This window comes from Rattus rattus, chromosome 16, assembly GCF_011064425.1.
Source record: "Rattus rattus isolate New Zealand chromosome 16, Rrattus_CSIRO_v1, whole genome shotgun sequence".
NCBI classification, from domain to species: domain Eukaryota; kingdom Metazoa; phylum Chordata; class Mammalia; order Rodentia; family Muridae; genus Rattus; species Rattus rattus.
Window position 1 is genome coordinate 19310113 of NC_046169.1, and position 21470 is coordinate 19331582.

At 51.4% G+C, this 21470-nt stretch overlaps 1 protein-coding gene across 1 annotated transcript; it reads left to right on the forward strand.

Annotated features, from left to right (window-relative positions):
- Positions 1–748: 748 nt before the first annotated feature.
- Positions 749–21385, forward strand: LOC116885912 (elastin-like). Its single transcript, XM_032887227.1, has 11 exons — positions 749–901; positions 8659–8733; positions 10319–10351; positions 11293–11325; positions 15158–15187; positions 16575–16610; positions 17875–17964; positions 18177–18338; positions 18419–18481; positions 19140–19187; positions 21243–21385. Exons 1-11 carry the CDS (start codon positions 817–819, stop codon positions 21347–21349), a joined length of 762 nt encoding a protein of 253 aa, XP_032743118.1. The 5' UTR covers positions 749–816; the 3' UTR covers positions 21350–21385.
- The last annotated feature ends 85 nt before the right edge of the window (positions 21386–21470 follow it).

The window sequence follows — 21470 nt, forward strand, 5'->3', positions numbered from 1 at the left end:
CAACACCCTTTCCCTGGCTTCAAACAGATGGCTAAGACCTTGTCTCAACCGCAATGAACTAGATCGTATGTCAAGGTCCTTAGTCTGTCCCTAAAATGCCCCATGATGCTATGCCCATCCGATTTTTTTCTCCCAGACAATTCTGCCTGCAGATCTTGAACTCTATAGGCAGGCTCCCTTAGCTCCATCAACCTACCCAACCCAGTTTTGGCTAGTCTGTCTCTAGCCAGGCTTGGGGGTGTCGGGGTGTCTGCAGGGCCAGGGTGGGAGCTGAGGCGCGGGACAGCTGGCCTGTGTCCCCACACTGGGCCTGGGGCCCAGGCTGAGGGGCGGGGACCTGGCTACTCCAGCCTTGGCTAGGGCTGGGATTTTTTGGCTGGGCTGCCTGGGCCCTCCCTCCGGCTTCCTCTCCAGAGGGCTGTCCTGGCAAAGGCCCCCTCGCACTTTCTGGCGGGAACAGGGCCAGGAGCAAGCAAACAGCTACAGAGGGAAAGCGGGAAAGCGATGGGGGGGAAAGCAGTGCACGCGCGCCCGTCAGTGTGTGTGTGTGTGTGTGTGTGTGTGTGTGTGTGTGTGTGTGTGTGTGTGCAGGAAAATAGACCCATGGTCCAGGCAGATTCAGGCTAGGAGGCTTGCGAGCCTGGCCTTTCGTAATTGCCCCCTCCCTCGCGGCCCCCTCCCCCAGCTCCCCCTCCTCCCGCCCTCCTCCCACCCGCCCTCTCCCTCCCTCCTTCCTCACAGCAGCCTACCAGGCAGCAATTACGCTTTGGGGATAAAACGAGGCGCAGAGAGCAGGCTGGGGCAGTCCTCCCCGAGATGGCGGGTCTGACAGCGGCAGTCCCGCAGCCTGGCGTCTTGCTGATCCTCTTGCTCAACCTCCTCCATCCCGCGCAGCCTGGAGGTAAGGGGCCCCTCGCCGGTCCCATGCTGCCCCTCGCTGGTCCCACGCTATCCACAACCTTCTGGACCCTGCCGACCACCAGGTGGCAAGACTGATGGGGAATCCCAGAGATGGATGAGCCTTCGCCTCCAGATTCCCCCCCTTCAAGGCAGGGAGGGTCCTGGGAACTGTCTCCTCTTGGGAGCCAGCTCCGTGTTAGGGGTCCTGTCAAAGCTACACTCCGCCAGTCAGGCTGGTCGTCTGAGTCACCTGAGTGCTTTCCCAGTGGTGGTGGCAGTTTGCACACCTGTGCACACCTGTGTACCTACCAGCCTGTGGAGAGAGACAATCTTGGTTTGTCTTTGCTTGGAGATGTTGGGATTCCGTGTGTGTGTGTGTGTGTGTGTGTGTGTGTGTGTGTGTGTGTGTGTGTGTGTGTGTGTGTGTGTTTCAGACCATGTTGCACAGGTGTCGATGTGAGCTTCTGGCCAAGGATGTTCCTGAAAGAAGAGTGTCTGGAAAGGTTTGAAGGTCCGTTCACACGTCCATTCCTAGACAGATGGCGGTGGAGGGAGGCAACTGTGAAGTTGTCTGATGGGATCACACCTGTGAGCCCCAGCATGTAAGTTTAAAGCCAACCAGACCCCATCTCAAGAACAACTAAGAGAGTTGAGGGAGGACGTCTCCGTTGATGGAGGGCATGCTAAACATTCTCAAACCTCTGAGTAAACTAGGTGGGCGTGGTGACGCATACCTGTGTCATGGTCATCGGAGGATCAGGAATTCAAGGCATCGTTGGCTACGTAGTGAGTTCGAGGCCATTTGGGCTACATCAGGCTATCTCAAAAAAAAAAAAAAATCCTGAAGAAATCTGGGGCCCAGGTGTAGGATGTTACTGTGTGTGTGAGCGTGTGTGAGTCCATGCCTGTACGAGGGATTGCCAAGGTGGAATACAGGCCGGGGGGTGAGCTGGGGAAAGTGCCCGTCTCCTGACAAACAGGGCATGGCGAGTATCAGAGGCTACACTGAGCCTCAAATTATCGTTTTGGCCATCTGATATGTGTCCTGACCAGGCACATTAGGTTATGGGAGAGGAAGGAGACTGCTCCCAGACGGAAGGTGCATCCGGCTGTGGGGAAAGATGGGTGAGCCTGTGAACCATCTGCTGGGGTCTGGTTTCCGTAAGAGACCTCATTGTCGTGGGAACCTGAACTTGAACTGGGGACAGGAGCTGCAGGGCGGGGGGGGACAGGGCTGTGGTCCGAGGCTGAATGGGAGGGAAGAGCCTCTGCTGGGGCTCGAAGCCCACTGTAGGACAGGAGTTCCTGGGCTCAGACAAGACTGAGGGTTGTGGGTAGCAGCAGAAGGACCCTGCAGTGGCCGCAAGCCAGTAGTTAAGAGCAGTGTCACCTGACCCTCCCGCCCCAGATGGTTACACTACTTCAACATAAAGAAACCGTTCGTCTTTACAAATAGGGAGGCTGAAGCCAGGCATGAAAAGCCACACCTGACGGACCATGCTATCAAGTTGGAGGGGCAGCCTAAGCTGTAGAGTGAGATCTACAAGAAGATTTGGCTTGGCTAATACGGTACTCCTCTAGCATGCTCAGAGTTCCGTATTCCATCCCTAGCACCACATAAACCAGAGGCAGTGGCTCACACCTGTGGTCCCGGCTCTCAGGAGATGGGAGCAGAGAGGTCAGGAGTTCGAGGTCATGCTTAGCTGTATAGGGAGTTCGAGGCCAGCCTGGGCTTCACGAGCCCCTTTCTTGAAAGGTACAGAAATAGAGCCTGAGATAGGCTAAGGCCGGCCGTGGAAGTTGGTATCAGCTGGCTTTCTACCCCGGGTCCAAATTTAAAAAAAAAAAAAAAAAATGGAGTAGGGGAGATGCCAGGAATATTGGGGAGAGATAGCCCTGGGGCGGAGTCTTTCTTAAAAGACAGAACAACCCCTCCCCCTTGTAGCCTGGGTGATATCACTCCATATTCAACTGCCATCATTCCCCCTGAAGAGAAATCTCAGCTCTGTCCCAGGTGGCCAGAGTCACTGGGGTCAAGTAGGAGGCAAGCGAATTGATGTCTTTCAAGATCTGTTCAGAGTCTGCTGAAGTCATCAGGTCAGAGTTTTGGGAGGAGTTGGCCACTGGTCATGTATACCTAGTCCCCCACCTGTCTGGTCCTAGGGGAGCCTAGTCTCCCCCAAGAGGAACATGTTACAGGTAACCGTTTCTTGTCTCTGATGAGGGTAATAATAGCATTTCCTTTGAATTCGGGCTTGCTTCAGCCCCTATGTTAAAAGGGTTATTATATGAGCTAGGTAGGCACGACGGCTCAGGAAATGTGCTACAGAGCGAGTTCCAAGGCAGCCTCTGCTATGTAATGGGACTCTATGCCCCCCCACCCACCCACCCTCAAACCAAAATAAAGTATAAGGTCACTGGAAGAAAAAAAAAATCAGGCATGACAGCATGCCTGTCTTTTGCCTATCTTAGCATTTTGGAGATGTAGAGACAGGAGGATCAGGAGTTTAAGGTATCATCTATGTAGTGAGTTATAGGCTAGCCTGGGCTACATGAACCCCCTTCTTCGAAAATACCGTTAAGGGAGGGGCACATTAGACATAAAAGTTCAGTGCTCTCCCTGACACCAGAAATGTTTTCAATATCCCTCCCCTGGTTCATTCCCTGAAGGTTTATCTCAGGAGATTTCCACCCTGATGGGCATGACGGTGCCCGGGTCAGTGTGTGACCCACGAGGTCTTCCTTTATTTGATCTGTGGAGGATCTCGATTGAGGGAGTTGGGCTCTAACAGCTCCCCAGGTGCCTCTGATGCACAGCCAAAGATTTAGTCCCTTGATCCCGCTCTGCGTGTCTTGCTGGAGCAAGGGACAGTTCACCCACACACAGGAGCGCGGTGGCTTTTGAAAAGCACCTGGCGGTCTGCTCTGTGCACGCCACAAACAGCTCGGTGAGGTTTTATCTGCTCAATCCAGGCTGCCCCTCTGAGCTCTGGCTTGGCAGAGCCCCCTGCCAGGGCCCGTTGGCCCCGCTCCCTGTGGTCTTTGAACCTCTTGGCAGCAAATCCAAGGTCAATGTAGATACCAGGCTAAGGTGCCTCATCCGGCTGACTCTGGTTTCCCTGGCTGAAAAAAAAAGAAATATTCCTACATTTTAGGGCCCAGCCCCTAAGAATCAGCAGGCGTTAGGGGCAAGGGGAACAGTAGCCACTTGATAGCTGCTGCCGAGATGATAATATGATAATATAATATAAAAATATATCCACTGAGATGACCAGGAGACGGGGAAATTGTAAAGTGACATATTCTCTTACGGCGTGGTAAGAGGCTGATACTTCCTTGTAATTAGTTCCTGTCTTTGATTTGTCTGAGGTTTTTTTCATTATTTATTATTGTTTACTTGTGGTGCTGGGGACTGAACCCATGGCCTTGGTGCTCTAGGAAAGTCTTCTACCTCTGAGCTGTATGCCCAATCCCTAAGGTAGATTTTTTTTTCTTTTTCTTTCTTTTTGTATTTTGTTTGTGTGTTTGTTTTGTTTTGTTGACACAGGGTTTCATATAGCCCTAGATGGTCTCGAAATCACTAAGTAGCTGAGAGAGACCTTGAACTTCTGATCCTTCCACTTCCTGAATGCTGGGATCACAGCTGTGAGCCACTGAACGTGGCTCTAATTTTCTAAGGTTAAAACACACCTTTGTTTTAGGGTCTCAAATATATAGCTTTGGCTGGCCTAGAACATGATATGTAGGACATATTGGCCTCTCATACTTGCAGCAATCCCCCTGCCTGTGCCTCCCAAGTGCTGGGATTATCAGTGCTCATCGCCACTTCTGACCTCTCAGCCCAGTTTCTCAGGCTTGATTCGCTCTGTCAGAGGCGGATGGTGCATAAACAGGTGACAGAAGGGGAGAGGTCTCAGGGAGGGTACCCCAGAGAATCTGAACATATCTGAGGTTCCCCCTAAGAGAGAAGTTAAGTTCAACTGGACATGGGGATACAGGCCTGTAATTAGCAGGACAAATCCAGCCTGAGCTACATAGAGAGTTCAAGGGGCTAGCCTGGGCTACCAAGAAAGACCCTGTGTTGCAAAGGAAAAAGAAGACAAGAGGAGGGAAGGGTAGGAGTTAGGAGAGGGGAGGGGAGGGGAGTTAGAGGAGAAGAGGGGAAAGGAGGGGAGAGGAGAGACAGGGAGGAGAGTTGGGGGAAAGGAGGGGAGGGGAGGGGAAGGGAAGGGAAAGGAAGTGAGGAAGGCAAAACAGAGAAAACAACCCGAGAGACTGAGAAGAAATAGGCTGCCAACCAGGAGAAAGCAAGCCCTGTGGAGACCACACAGACGAAATGAGGGCTGATGAGTCTCCCATTCCAGAGGGCTTACAGGCAGGGAATTAAAGGATGTTTTCGGGGGTTCTAGCCCCAGCCAGAGGACTGTTCTGATCCCTACAAGTCTAAGGTCATGATCCTCACATGTGAGAGACAAGATCCGCCCCAGGCTAGCCAGAGGAATGAGCCAGACCCACATAAAACAAGACACAAGTGTGTTCCAAGCCAGCTGCTTGTGGCCGGCTGAGCACTGACGGCAGGAGGAGCCGTGGCGGGCGGGCGGGGAGAAGGCAGGACGGAAGTCTGCAGCACAGCCTTGGAGAAGGGAAGGATTTGGAGGGAGGTGAGCGTGTTCTCGTGTTCTCGGTAGGAGACCCTGCTGGAACCCAGAGAGAGGGCGGGAAGGGGGACCCTGGGGAGGAGGCCTCCATGAGCAGTGTATGGTTTTGAGACAAGGGGCTTGCTGTATTGCACAGGCTAGCCTGAGCCTCCCTATGTAGCCCAGCAAAGCCTTGAACTCCCTCTATGTAGCCCAGGCTGGCCTTGCACTGCCTATGAAGTGCAGCATGACCTCAAACTCACAATCCCCCTGTCTCCACCTCTGAGCACTGGGATTACGGTCATGTGTCATCACGTCCTAGCCACAGAGTCTGCTCTTCTTTGTACATCCGTTGTGTATGTAGCGCGGTGGGGCGGGGTCAGAGGACAGCTATGGGGAGTGAGCTCTTCCGCTCCACCATGTGGGTTCTGGGGGGTTGAACTCAAGAGGTCAGGCTTGGCGTCCAAGGTAACGGCAGGTACTCAGCCTTCCCCAGTTCTCAGTGGAAAACAGGAATCAAAAACTCAAGCTGGTACCCATGCCGTGCCAGCACCCTTAGTGGCTGAGGAGACTAGAGAATCTCGTGTTCAAAACCAGCTTGGGCTACACAGTGAGATTCTGCCTCAAAACAGCATTCCAGTATCTGTCGCGTCCTGGGTTGGGTGTGGAGGTGGACCACTGTTACTAGGCTAGGAAGCATGGCCGCCGACAGCAGGGGGAGGTAACAGTTTCCTCAGGACTGAGCCTAGTTACCGGAAGCTTCCTCAGGAAGGAGCCTAGCCACAGGGGGTATATCGAAGAGCAGGACTCCAAGAGAGAGGAAGTGGGGTTCAGCAAGCTGTCCCCGGAGGCCTTGAGAGGGACACGATCCCTCTGTCTCCCTCACTCATCGTTTATTAAGTACCTATTGTATACATGGCCCTAGCCAAGCACTGAGAGAAAACAGGACCCAAGTCACCAGCACTTTCTTTTGACAATTACTCTCTGTGCCGGGTGTGACTAGATCTGTCCTCTTCTGTTTGAATGCGTGCGGCCCATACAAGAGGCAGTGAACATCACCCCTACATTGTGAAGCGGGGGGGGGGGGCTTGGCTGGGGTTGCGACTCCGTTGGCAGGGTGCGTGCCTAGCAAGCACAAAGCCCTGGGTTTTATTCCCAGCACAGGAATAAACCTGGTGGGGTGGCGGAGGCCTGTAATCCCGGCACTGAGGAGGAGATTGAGTTTCTTGCCTGAGATCACGCAGCTGGTGAGGAGCGAGGACAGAAGCCAGAGGGCTCTGTCCTGGGTGCCCTCACTCTTCAGAGCCACCGTGTCATTCCCAGCAGACAGCTCTTGGGCTGGAGGACAGAGAGAGCAGGAAAGGATGTGGAGAAAGGACGGAAGGGAGAAAGCACGGGTTCTCTGTGTAAGCATGAAGCTCAGAGCTGGAGGCCAGAGCCAGGCGGAGCATCAAAGGCGTGGGGGACCATGTGTGTTTAGCAGCTCGGGATAACACTAGAAGGGTTATTTCCTGCAGACTCACCCCTCCCTGAGTTCCCCAATCCCTGAACAGATTGCTCAGACCATGCGGGCCTGACACGCAATCTCTAGAGGGTCAGGCCGGGATGGGGCACAGACCCCAGGAGGTGGTGGCGCCAGGACTTTAGTACAATCTGCCCATGGCAGCCAGACGTTCCCAACCCTGCTGGGCTGACGAGGCCCAGTGACCAGGCAGGCCCAGCTGTGTATTGTCACTGAGTCTCTGAGGCCAGACACACAGACATCTGGCTAAGAGGTCTCCTCGGAATCACTGCAAAGCTACGTGACTGCCTCACACCCACCTTATGTCCCTCCACCATGTGACTCTCAGGCTTCCTTCAGCGAGACAGAGCTGGGCCATAGCGACAAGGTGACTTGTAGAGGTTAGAGGTCACGATTCAATATAGGATTCTCTATTCGTTGCCATGACAACAGCTCGGGGCCAGCATCTGTAATATTCTCCAATGAGAGCTTTGACTGATCCCTGGGGACTGAACTCGTGACCTTGGCTTGGAGTGAACCGTTACTTAGGGAAACTATTTGATTTTTTTCATTCCTGGTGTTCCCACCCCCTCCAGTCCCTGGCACCTCCCAAAACAGCCCTAAGTCAGATGAGCGGAACCCCACCCAAAGAAAACTGCCCAGGGGCCTAGGACACAAATCTCCTCACACTACCCTATCAGAGTGAGAATGGCTGATGCCAGGGTGAAGCTGTATCTGCTAACTGTGTCACTGATGACCCAGCCTGCCCTCTTAGAACTGGCTCCAGCCAGGCTGCCCAGCTCTGAGAGAATCAGTGGGCAAAACAGGTAAGTAGAGGCCCTTGGCCAGAGACCAGCCACAGCCACAGGCAGGGGCCCCTCTCTGCAACAGTGTTAAACCTCCTGCCCAGAGAAGTAGCCTGGGTTCATTCCAGGCTTCCTGTTTATCCAGCTGTGTGGCCCCAGCCACTTCCCTTAACCTCTCTGGGCCTGATTTCAAGCGTGCTGGACCTACATTCAGAATTTGTGCCCTTCTGACTTCATTGAGATGCTTTGAGAAGAGCGAAAAAATGCAAAGACAGGTTCATGCCCATGATCCCAGCTATTCGGGAATCTGGTGTGTGCAGTGGGGAGTAGGGGATGTTCACAAGGTCATGACCAGTCTGAACTACATAGTGAGACCTTGTCTCAGTAAACCAAGAACTGGGGCATGATTCACTGATAGAAAGTCTTTCTAGAATCCCCCACGAGGTAGGGCACCTGCCTAGAATCCCCCAGGGAGGGGCTGGGGGCATGGCTAGTGGGAGAGCTCCTGCCTAGAATCCCCCAGTGAGGGGCTGGGGGCGTGGCTCAGTGGTAGAGCCCCTGCCTAGAATCCCCCAGTGAGGGACTGGGGGCGTGGCTCAGTGGTAGAGCCCCTGCCTAGAATCCCCCAGTGAGGGGCTGGGGGCGTGGCTCAGTGGTGGAGTGCTTGCTAACACAGAAGGAACAAAAAAATGTAAATGACAGTTGTTTGGCCAAAGACATTATAGACAAATAATACCACAATCATTATCAATACCTTCATTAAAGCCTGTTTGGTAAGCCTGACTAACCAAAGAATCTACTTTCCTCCTTTTAGGGGTTCCAGGAGCTGTGCCTGGTGGAGTTCCTGGCGGACTTCCTGGTGGAGTTCCCGGTGGAGTCTATTATCCAGGTAATATACATAAACTTTCCATGCACCTATATATAACAGATGGACCGTTCATGAGATAGACTATTTTTAAACATTCCTATTACATGTATTTTTAAGGCTTGTATGTGGAGGTCAGAGGACAACATTTTTATTTAGTTCTTTCTTTTTAATTTGTTTTGTTTGTTGAGACAGTCTTACTATATATCTATCCTTGGCTGGCTAGGAACTCATAGAGATCCACCTGCCTCTGCCTCTGCCTCTAGAATGCTGGAATTAAAAGCATGCACCATCATGCCCAGCTCCAGAGGACAAGCTCTGGGAATCAGATCCTTCCTTCCGCCATGTGGGTCCTGGAAAGGAACTCAAACTGTCAGACTTGGCAGCAAGTGTCTTTGCCCACTGAGCTATTTCATGGGCCAGAGAAGTTATAACACTTAAATTTCTGCAAGTCAGGCCCACTCTCTGAAGCAGTTAACCAGTCTGAGAATGTGGCTCAATTACTAAAGTGTTTGCCCAGCATGTGTGAAACCCTGGGTCCCATCCCCAACACTGCATAAATCAGGTACAGTGGTGCAGGCTTGCAATCCTAGCACACAGGAGGTATGGGCAAAGGGACAGATATTCAAGGTCCATCCTTGGCTATAGAGAGAGCTCAGGCCAGCCCGGGCTGTGTGAGACCCTGCCCGAAAAACAAACAAACACACAATAAATTATGCAAATTACAGAGCTAGATGTGAAGGCAGGCATAGAAAGTCAAGAGTTCGAAGCCAGCTTGAGCTGCATAGCAAGACCCAGTCTCCATTCTAAGGAGAGCTGTTGATAGAACAGCTCTTAAAAGCATAAATATCATACAAGATGGAGCATAATCTCTGCTGTCAGGAGCCTGGCGCCTTCACACATTCCTGTCACCAGAAGGTTCACAGTCCTCGGAACATTAATCCCACTCCTGGCAATCCACTAGAGGCAAATAACTGAGAAAAGAGAAACGGAACAACTAGGTTCAGCTGGGGGAGTGTTTGCATAGCATGTATGAAGCCCTGAGTTCCATCCCCAGCATCATACAAACTGGGCGCTGTGGTGAATGCCTATCATACTGAGCGAGCTAGCCAGCAAGACTAGCCACATCAGTGAGCTCTGGGTTTGATTGAGACATCCTGCCTCAATGAATAAGGTGGAAGAACGATGGGGGATGATTCTAGACATCAGCTTTGGGCCTCCATGTGCACATGTATGTGTATATGTGTGGGTGTGCATGCACACATGCATTTTTATGTGCATGCATACGAGACACACACACATGAAAAATGGGGAGAAAAATAAGTAACGTGAAGTCTGAAGATTCTCAAGCTCCACCCTAGGACAAACAGACACAAGACTGTTGAGCCAGTAAGACAGAAAAGGAGACTGAGGGTCACAGAGGTTGACTTGGCCAAAGTCAACTAGAATTTGGCAGTGGGGAGAGGGGTGTGGCTTGTATAGAAGGATGCTGATCTTTGATATCTCTCTCTCTCCTTCCTTCCTTCCTTCCTTCCTTCCTTCCTTCCTTCCTTCCTTCCTTTCTCTCTCCCTCTCTCCCTCCCTCCTTCCCTTTCAACACACACAACAGGAGCTGGTATCGGAGGAGGCCTGGGAGGAGGAGGTAAGCTCAGAAACTAACCTTAGATTCCTCAACGGAAGGATCTGGGTACCACCATGACCCCTCCCCCAACACATCATTAGACATGTTGAGATCTCAGCAACCAAAGGGTTCTTGTTTATACGGATTTCACCCCTGGGAAAGAGACACTGGCAGCCCTTTTAGGACCCTCTACCCTTGTTGGTTTTCCTCCTGGCCCCTTCCTACTTTTATATTTCTACGATCTCCTCCCCAACATTCCTTCTGGATGGAGATTAACTTCTTCTGGAGGGAAAAAGAAAAAAAAAAAAAACCTTGAGAAATGGCTGGAGACATTGGTGTGTATCTATAACCCAGCACGTAGAAAGTAGAAGCTTGGAGACCAAGAGTTCAAAGTTATCCTTGACTACGTAGCAAGTTCAAGACCAGCCTGAGCTACGTGAGACATGGGCTTAGAACAAAACAAACAGAGAGGGTTGGGGATTTAGCTCAGTGGTAGAGCGCTTGCCTAGCAAGCGCAAGGCCCTGGGTTTGGTCCCCAGCTCCGAAAAAAAAGAAAAGAAAAAAAACAAACAAACAAACAAACAAACAGAGAACTGCCATTCCACCAAAAATCCAGTGGGAGAGCTGGGCTCCCTGAGGCTCCATGTCTAAGCAGGAGGACAACTGGACAAATTTAGCCCTTAGGAAAGAGGCCCACGTGCAGCCCTCGCCTTCTACTGGGGAGGGGGCAGGGTTAAGAGATGGATAAGTACTAAGCAATGGAAGTGGGTATGTGCCTATGATACCGAAACTTGGGAGGTCAAAGCAAGAAGCTTAGGAGTTCAAAGTCATTCTTAGCAATATCGTGAATTGGAGGCCGCCTGAACTATGCTGAGACCCTGATACCAAAGAAAAGCGGGGCTGCAGTGGGGAGAAATGTGGCTCACCTCCTCCCTGCCCTTCACCATCTCTTCCCTCTGCAGCTCTGGGACCTGGAGGAAAACCGCCTAAGCCAGGTAAGATCCATCGAGTGAAGGCTCTGAGATGGGGAGGGCAAGAATCCCAGAGCCATGCCTGGTAAGGGAGGCAAAAGAAGGGAGCTAATGGCGGCAAAAGCCCCCAGGTATCACAAGCTAGAGTCGAGTCCCCAAGGTGTCCAACAACAGGAGATTGACGGTAGTGCAATAGCCTGTGTCCTGCATGGGCCCACTGTGCCAGCTTCCTGCTCACTGCCCTCTGTTCACAGCCCCAGGACCACTCCCGATGCTTCAGGCATAGCAAAGCCTGAGTCCTCAGGGCTCCTGAAAAGCAGCACTTAGAATGGAAGGCCTCAACCAGTATATCTAGACGTTTGACTTCTGACTCAGATGTGAGCTTGACTCTAAGATGGACCTAACAGTGACCCCAGATGCTCTCCCTGCCTGTTCCCAGAATTCTTCCAATTGGGTCCAGACCATGCCATGGAGTTTTCTAGTTTTAAAAAAAAATCATGGCTCTGTTTTACCAATAGTACTGGAATCTGCCAGCAGGAGTCACTCTCAGCTCTGAGTGGTGGCAAGGGTGTCTGTCAAGGGAATACTATTGGTTAAGAAGCGGGTAGAGGCCATGGGCTGGTGGCATGTACCTGTAATCTTAGCCACTGAAAAGGCTGAGACAGAGGGTTCTGAGTGAGAAAGGTCAGCCTCAGATGGTTAGGAAGACCCTGTCACAGAATAAAAAGTAGAAAGAATACTGAGGGTGCAGTTCAAGGTTAGAACTCCTACCCAGAATACCCCAGCGAAGAGTTGGGGCGTGGCTCCATGGTAGAGCTCCTCCCTAGAACCCCTCCCCCACTGCAATGAGGGGTTGGAGCATGGCTCAGTGGTTCAGCCCCTGCCTAGAATCCCCCAGTGAGGGGCTGGGGGCGTGGCTCAGTGGTAGAGCCCCTGCCTAGAATCCCCCAGTGAGGGGCTGGGGTCGTGGCTCATTGGTAGAGCCCCTACAATCCCTTAGTGAGTGGCCAGGAGCATGCATAGCTCAGTAGTAGAGCATTTGAGTAGCATGTTGGAAACCCTGTGTTCTATCATCCCTAACACACACACACACACACACACACACACACACACACACACACATACAAACACACACACCTTCATTATAGTTCTATTGATGCCCCTCCCCGATGTGTGATGCTCTCTATGTGGCACATGCATCCCCACCCAGTGCCTGCCACCCTGGCTGCAAAGTCACATGCTCCTGGACAGTTTAGATGTCTAACTGCTCTTACAAAATCCTGATGACAGATGATCCAACTACTAATGAATGTGTGAGGAGCAGATTCCCCTTCACTGAAGCCTATGAGAGTTGTGAAACTTCAGGACCAGGGCCAGCAAGGGAGGAAGAGGACAGGGCATGTGGGCAAGCTAGGTCCTAGGGGTTGGGAGTTTTTTAAAGCCTGGAGACTCCATGGCTTGCTGTTAATTCTCCTTGTGGTGCCAAGGATGGAACTCAGGCTTCTGTATTAGGCAAGCACTCTATCACTGAACCATTGTTTATACATTTATTTGTTATGGGTCTGGTATGCATGCACCACAGTGTGCCTGTAGAGGTCAGAGGACAACTTTTGAGCATTGATTCTCTATAATTAACATTAACTTTTTTTTTTCGGAGCTGGGGACCGAACCCAGGGCTTTGTGCTTGCTAGGCAAGCGCTTTACCACTGAGCTAAATCCCCAACCCCCCTGAGCATTGATTCTCTTCCTCCACCATTTAGGTCCCAACAACTGGACTCATGTTGCCGGGCTTAGTGGCAAGTGCCTTCGCCCACTGAGCCATCCTTTTTCGTACTTTGAATGAGGGTCTCACTAACTTTTCCAGGCTGACCTTGAACTACATAGCCCAGACAAGCCTTGACATTTTGATCCTCCTGCCTCAACTTGAGTAGTTAAAATGATAGGCATATTCTACTAGGTACAGCTCCTAAGGTTATCTTTTAGCCTCGGGATAGACTGAAGGATGTAACAGGCTTGGCTAGGCCACCATGAATAACCCAATGAAGGTCCCCACCTCCTGACATCCGGGCCTGCCCAGGCAGGATGGGATGGGGTGCAGGCATTATACAGATCGTGTTTGGGAACAATTAATCCCCAGGGGGAGGGGGTGGGTGGCTTGGCAGCTATTCCTCCATGTGGGTGCTGCAGGCTGGCTGGCCCCTCCCTGCCTGAGCTCTCAGTGGGGGACCAGGCAGCTGGGAGCCAGCACTGCCCACACCCAGAGCACCAGCTGGAGGCCAGCAGGCCAGCCAGCCACTGCAGACAAGGAGTATGGGCAAGCACAGGAAGGAGCTGGGATGAGTACCCATGGGATACCCTGGCAGGTTGCACACAGTAGGTGCTACCTGCTCGCAAGCTCAGTGGCCCCAGGAAGGTAGGGATCATGGAAGCTATAAATAAATGGGTGTATTAGCCGAGCACAGTGGCACAAGCCTGTTACCCTAGCATTCAAGAGGCCAGCAGATAAGTTTAAAATTAACCTGGGCTAGAAAGTGAATTAAATATTGTGGAAACTGAGGCAGGAAAACCACCAGTCTGTTCAAGGCCAGCCTCAATTACTCAGTGAGATCTTAAGTCATAGGGACAACCAGACATGTTAGCACTTGGGAGGCAGAGACAAGCTGGTGTTTATAAATTCAAGGCCAGCCTGGGCTGCTTAGCGAGTTGCAGTCCAGCCAGGGTTACATAATTAGACCTTTTCTCAAAAATAAAAAAATAAAAAAAAGAAGAAATAAAATTTAAAGGCTGGGTTTGTGGCTTGGTTGGTAGAACATGTTCCTAGCACGTACAGATTCCATCCTGGATCCCATCCCCAGAACCACATAAGACAGCATGGAGGCTCGTGCCTGTGATCTTAGCAATCAGGAGAGAAAGACCAGAGGACCAGGAGTTCAAGGCCATACCGAGCTTCGCACTGAATTTAAAGCCAGTGAGAGCTACATGAAACCCTGTCTCAAAAAGCAATGTAGGGGGCAGGAGAGATGGCTCAGCAATTAAGAACACTTGATCTTGCAGGGGACTAGGGTTCAGTCCCCAGCATGCACAGGAGGATTGGTTCACTTGTAACTCCAGTTCCAGGGAATTAGACTCCCTTTACTGGCCACCACCAGCACCAGACACACACATGGTGCACACACATACATGCAGGCAAAGCCTTCGTACATACAAAATATAACTCTATAATTTTTTTTCATTTGACTAGAGAAATGGCTCAGTGATCAAGAGCACATACTACTCTTACAGAGGACCCAGGTTCCGTTCCCAGCACCCACACCAGGCAGCTGAGAGTGGCCAGGAACTCAGCTTCAGGGGATCTGACTCCTCTGGCCTCTGTAGGTGCCTATACACATGTGCACACACATGTGTGCATGCACACACACACACACACAAATATATATAATTTTAAAAAGTAGAAATAGCCATGCATGATGACACATGCCTTTAATCTCAGCACTTGGAAGGCGAAGGCAGGTGGATATCTGAGTTCAAGTCTAGCCTGGTCTACAGAGCAAGTTCCAGGCTGGCCAGGGCTACACAGAGAAACCCTGTCTCAAAAAGTGAAAGAGAGAGAGAGAGAGAGAGAGAGAGAGAGAGAGAGAGAGAGAGAGAGAGAGAGAGAGAGAGAGAACTTTTTTAAAGGGAGATATTTTTTAAAGAATAATAAAAATGGGGAAACTGGGGCTCAAAGAAAGGAAGGTGACCAAGGGAAGGGGCAACAAAACAAGAACTTTCTGACTCCAAAAGGAAGCAGATAGACTAGTAAGGGCCTGGGACTCCCAGCTGTGATCCAACTCTTAACCCCCTCTCCCTCCTCCAGGTGCCGGACTTCTGGGAGCGTTTGGAGTAGGTGAGTCCAAAAGACTTCATAAAAAGCAAACAACAGCAGAGACCAGGCTGGCCCTCAAACTCTACCCCATCCCTTTACTTCCTGTCCAGTCTGGGTCTCTCAGCCCCTCCATTGGACGGGGAAGAGCTGAGCATGTCCCTTGTCCTCTATAAGCACAGGAAACAGGACTGGCTCTAAAGGAGCTATTGACAGAACTTTGGAGGGACAGGGAGGTGAGACCAGGAACTTATTAATTCAAGCAGCCTCAGTCCCCTCCATCTTGAATACATATGCACTACGGTACTGGGGATGGAACCCAAGACTTTGGCGCACTCTTGGCGACTGATGTATGTCCGGGGCTACATGCTCCGCCCTCACACAGAGGATGAGTCGGGCAGGTTGGTCATAAGGAAGATGATATCCAGGGAAAGCCAGGGAGAACCCCTCCTCAGGGCTCAGCAGACTCTATGCTTGTGGGATCCCTGAGAGGACTTTGCCCTACAACTCTAGACCCCACAGCCAGCGCTGGTGCTGGCAAGATATTTTTCCCATAATTGGAAACAAACCTGCCAAGGCAAACCTCCAAAACTCCAACCTAACTGGGCCCATCGGTCAAGGCCGAGGACATGGAATGTCTCCTGGAGGAGGAGAAGGGATGATCCGCCCCAGATGTGGAAAGAAGAGAGCCAGAGGGACCCATTTGGCTCCCCATGGGTCTTAGCAAGGATTCCCGACAGAAGGGAAGGTAGACGTTGTACAGAAAGGAGGTTCAGGGCGGTAGAGGTGACGCAGTTCATAGATCCCTTACCTAGCATGCATGAAGCCCTTAGTTCCAGCCCCAGTCCCATGTAAACGAGACTTTCTGGTAATGTTGGAATCCCAGCATTTGGGAAGCACAGGCTGGAGGATCAGAAGGTCAAGATCACCCTCATACACACAGTGGGTTTGAGTCAAGCCTGGGCTACATGAGACGCTGTCTCAGAAAACAAAAAGCAGGACCAGTGGAGCAGGGGTGGACACTTACAAAGGGAGGGGGAGGGGAGGGGTTTGCATCAGGACAGAGAAGATGCCTAGGGTGATAGCTACTGAGGAGCAAGGCTGGCCTGGGAGGAATGAGGGCTTGCCTGCAGATAACGTCTGCCATTACAGAAAGCCAACTGGGCGCTGGCAGCTGCCAGGCCTCCTGGGAGACACAGGCTAAGCGTTCTTGTTAGAGGCAACTATGTCAGCTCTGCCTAGAGGATTTATCTGGTGGCTGCAGATTTACCAGGGTCATATGCTCTCCACCGCAGTACCGAAGACAGAGTGGGGCAGCCTAGGCTCTCACTTCTGATGACGCCCTTCTCAGAAAGAGCCCAGACAGGAAACCCACACACCTCTTTCTCTTTGTCTCTCTCTCTTTCAACAGGTCCTGGAGGACTTGGGGGTGCTGGCCCCGGGGCAGGTTAGTATGAACCCCTGAGCACGGTGTCAGCTGCTAAGCCCAGCCTAGGGTATCTGCCTGGGATAAACAACAGGCAGGGCCCAGCGTTTAAGCCAAGTGTTGGTGACGACATGAGTGAAGGATGACACCACTGTCAGCTGTCCCTAAGAAGCTACCCAGGGGACAGTTGTAAAAGAGAGATGAGTCGAGATAAAAACATCTCTCAGGGGCGCACCTGGGAGTGGATCTGACCACCAGAAAAGGCACAGGTGCCATTTGGGAACCATAAGTGGTGGTGGTCCATGCCTGGAATACCAGTGTCTGGGTGTAAGGCATAAAAATATGAGGTTCGAGGCCAACCTGGGCTACCTAGGAAGTTCCAGACCAACCTGGCCATATAGACTTTGTCTCAAAAGACGAAATGTTGAGGCTGGGCATGGGAGTGGATACCATCTTAGCACTCAGGAGAAGAGGCAGAGAGAGCTCTGTGAGTTCAAGGTCCACCTGGTCTGCATAGCGAGTTTCAGTTCAGCTAAAGTTTTATAGCGAGACTGTGTCTCAAATGCATGCATGCATATATACATACATATGCAGATATAGATATAGGTATAGATGGTATATATATAGGTATAGGTGTAGGTATAGATACTGATATAAAAACCTGCCTCTTCTGGCTTCCATCCCCAGCACTGAAGTGCCTGGGAACCCACTACTCGGTAGGTAGAAGAAGAAGGGGTTCAAGGTTAGCCTCAGCTCCATAGTGATTTCCAGCCCAGCCTGTATAGATCCAGACTTTGTCTCAAAAACTAAAAGATTCACGTAGTTCTGTCAGGCTGAATAGTTTTGTTAGGCATACACAAACGCAGTGGTTCTCAACCTTCCTAACGCTGTGAGCCTTTAATACAGTTCCTCATGGTGTGGTGACCCGCCCCCCCCAACCATAAAATCATTTCCATCGCTACTTCAGAACTGTAATTTTGCTGCTGTTGTGAATCGTAACGTAATGATCCAGGTTTTCCGATGTCTTTGGTAATCCCTATTGAAAGGGTTGTTCAACCCCCTCCCCCCTCCCCCGGAAAGGGGCCGAGACCCACAAGTTGAGAGCCACTGCTCTAACCCATGTTCCCATCCTGGTGAGCAGGGGCCAGCATGTGACAATAAACACCTTCGGAGGACACAGAATCTCGACTGCCCTTCCTGAGTGAAGGGGTCCAGGCTGGGCTAAGGCTCAGCAAATCCCACCGAGCATGGCAGTTCAGCACTACACATACACTCTCCTCCTCAGGTCTCTCCTATGCTTCAAGGCCAGGTGGTGTTCTGGTGCCTGGGGGAGGAGCAGGGGCTGCAGCAGCTTATAAAGCCGCAGCCAAAGCTGGTGAGTGGCCCTCTGGCTTTCCAAGACATCCAGACCCAGGAGATAAAGTGGGAGGTGGGGTAGAGAATCCTCCTCCCCGGGGAGATAATGAGGGAGGCTAATTATGCCCAATCTTGAAGTGACTTAGTGACTGGACCGGACCCTAACACCTACCTGTCCCTCAATACACAGTTCTTGTCTGACCCTGAACTTCCCTGCTTCTGGCTATGCAGGGGCTGGGCTTGGAGGCATTGGCGGAGTTCCAGGGGGTGTTGGCGTTGGTGGAGTTCCTGGGGCTGTTGGCGTTGGTGGAGTTCCTGGGGCTGTTGGAGTTGGCGGAGTTCCTGGGGCTGTCGGTGGTATTGGTGGCATCGGTGGCTTAGGAGTCTCAACAGGTATGGTGGCTGGCCATGAGTGAGTGAAGGTGGGGCCAGGGGGGCTGGGTAAGCTCAACTCTAGGATCCCTTCTGTTCAGGTGCTGTGGTGCCTCAACTTGGAGCTGGAGTCGGAGCCGGAGGAAAGCCTGGGAAAGTTCCTGGTCAGTGCAGAATCTGGGGAGGGTTAGAGGTTAGAAGTCAGGGAGAGGTCAGAAGTCAAGGAGTCAGTGGAGGTCAGAACCCTCCCCTCTCCAACACACTGGAGGATGAAAGGACTGCATGCCGGGTCTGAAGCAACAGACCTGTGATTGAGCAAGGGGCTAAGTGACTTGACCTGACATCTAGAAATTTCTATGCTCTTGGAGCAAAAAAGAGAGACCTCACAGACAGGCTCTGGATCACAGATGGGGAAACTGAGGTTTTTAAATGTTGAGTCAGAACAGGACGGCCCACAGCTGTTCCCGGTAGAGCTGGAGGTGAGCCCAACATCCTGAGGCTCCCCCATCTGGTGCTCATTTGGCCCCGCACTCTTTAGGAAGTGACCTCAGGTTAAAGAAAAGACAAGCATCTGGAACCCTTTAGACTTGAGGTGGGCTGACTAGGCTGTGTAAACAGGCTCTGGGCTCCAGAAGACAGTTAAATCAGTGCTCTGAAGGAGCTGCAGGCTCTCTAACACAGAACAGAGAGTGCTGCGGGCATGCTCTGTCTATCCCTAGCCATCCCAGTGGGGACAGTGGCTTCCAGGCCTAGGATAGCTGTTGCCGAGGTCTGGTGCCGTGACAGAACCTCTGCTAAGGTTGCTTGTTCTTTTGCCTGCAGGTGTCGGTCTTCCAGGTGTATACCCAGGCGGAGTGCTCCCAGGAACAGGTGAGGACAAGAAGGACCGGCTGGGACATAACTCAGTTGGTAGAGTGCCTACCTAGCGTGGGTTCCATCTCCAACATCACATAAACCCAGTGGTACATTGCCTTTAACCCCAGCACTTTGAAGGCTCAGGCATACAGAGCTTAAGCTCAAGGCCAGCCTGAGATACAAAATGAGCCCTTATTTCAAAAAACAAGAACGAGCACACAGAGTGGGGCTAAAAAGATGGCTCAGTGGTTAAGAACACAGACTGTTCTTCCGGAGGACCTGGGTTCAATTCCTTCAATTCCTAGTACCCACGTGGAGGCTCACAACCATCTAGAATTCGTCTATCCTCTAAGAGCACCGGGCATGCATGCAGTGGACAGACAGACAGACATGCAAGCAAAACACCCACACACATAAAATTAAAATAATTTTTTAAAGAGTAGGTTGGGGATGTATTTCAGTTGGCAGAGCACTTATTTAGCATACATGAAGCCCTGGGCTCCATCCCCAGCACCTCATAAGCCAGACTTAGGGATACACTCGTGTAACCTAGCACTTGGGAGGTAAAGACAGAAGGATCCGGAGTTCAGGGTCATCCTTGGCTATTTAACAAGTTTTAGGCCAGCCTAAACTACATGAAACCTCTGTCTTAGAAAGAAAGAAACAAACAAAGAAAGAAACAAAGAAAGAAAGAAACAAAGGAGAAAAAAAGAAAGAAACAAAGAAAAACAAAGAAAGAAACAAAGGAGAAAGAAAGAAACAAACAAAGAAAGAAAGAGAGAGAGGGAGTGAATGAGGAGAGAGAGAGAGACAGAGACAGAGAGACAGAGACAGAGAGACAGAGAGAGACAGAGAGAGAGAGAGAGAGAGAGAGAGACAGAGACAGAGACAGAGAGAGGAGTTGGGGATATACCCTCTCACTGGTACCCTCTCCTCTCCCTCCTCCTAAAGCTGAGGCCGGCTGAGGCCAGTGGCTGTTTCCCTAAGTGTCCAAGTTCAACTTAATGGACATTGGGTCCTTGGCAACAAAGGTCAGCTTTCCCCAGCCTCGCCCAGTCCCTCACCCCAGGCCAGCACTCTCCTCACAGCCTAAAGCCAATCCTCCGAGGACAGATGGAGTCCCTAGTGTAGCCAGCTTTTTCCCAAAAGCCCTGAGTCACCAGGAGTAGGCACGCCCAGAAAGTCTGCCCTACAGAAGACCCCCTAAGAACTGACCCTTACTTCTTTCCCTGCCAGAACCTTCCTCCCCACCCAACAAGGTTCCTGAAATCCCCCAAAAGCCCAGATTCGGGGATTTGCTGACAGAGCACCCCCTTCCTTCCTGGTTGAGGCAGCCAAGCCCCAGGGGAGGCAAGAGAGGAGGGAGAGTCTGCAGAGAGTCATAGGGTAGCCACTATGAAACACATCACACTGAGCTGTGCCTCTCTACGCTTCCTCCCATCCAAGTATTAACTAGACCTGATCCTGCTTCTGCAATCAGACACATCCAAGGTGCCTTGTCTCCTAAGTGTGGCCACAATGACTCTATAACTTAACTTACAGTTAAGGTCGACCAAGGCTAAGCTCATACTCAGTTGAGTTAGGATTAAAACTCAGATTTTCCAGCCAGGCCTAGTGGCACAAGCACTTGGAAGGCTGAGATAGATGAATCAAGGGTTCAAGTCTAGCCTGGGTAGCTTAGTCAGATTCTGTCTCAAAAGTAAGAAAAGCATTATGGGCGTGGCTCAGTGGTAGAGCCCCTACCTAGAATCCCCCAGTGAGGGGCTGGGGGCGTGGCTCAGTGGTAGAGCACCTGCCTAGAATCCCCCAATGGTGAGTTGATGCATATTTGGGACTCTAAATTCAATTCACAGCAGCACCATTAATTAATTAATAATTCAAATTCTCTGAGCTTGAGTCACATAAAAGAAGAAAATCCCACAAACTGGTCCTTATTTTACTTGCCCTGTGAGTCATGCCTGTGATTGGCCATCAGCACTGAAATAGATTGGTCAATAGGCCTGATGTTGGTAGCAGGTGCCAAGTAGAGTTTCCCTTCCCTTACTTGTCACCCATGTCTTTGCCACTCAGGAGCTCGGTTCCCTGGTGTGGGAGTGCTCCCTGGAGTTCCCACTGGCACAGGAGTCAAGGCCAAGGTTCCAGGTATGTATAACCAACTGTGCTGGGGGCCAGGGTAGGATCCTCTGCCTGCCTTCAGGCCCCTCTGACCTGGAGTGTAAGGGATACCATAAGATTCTAAGCTCTTGGGGTTGGGGATTTAGCTCAGTGGTAGAGCGCTTGCCTAGGAAGCACAAGGCC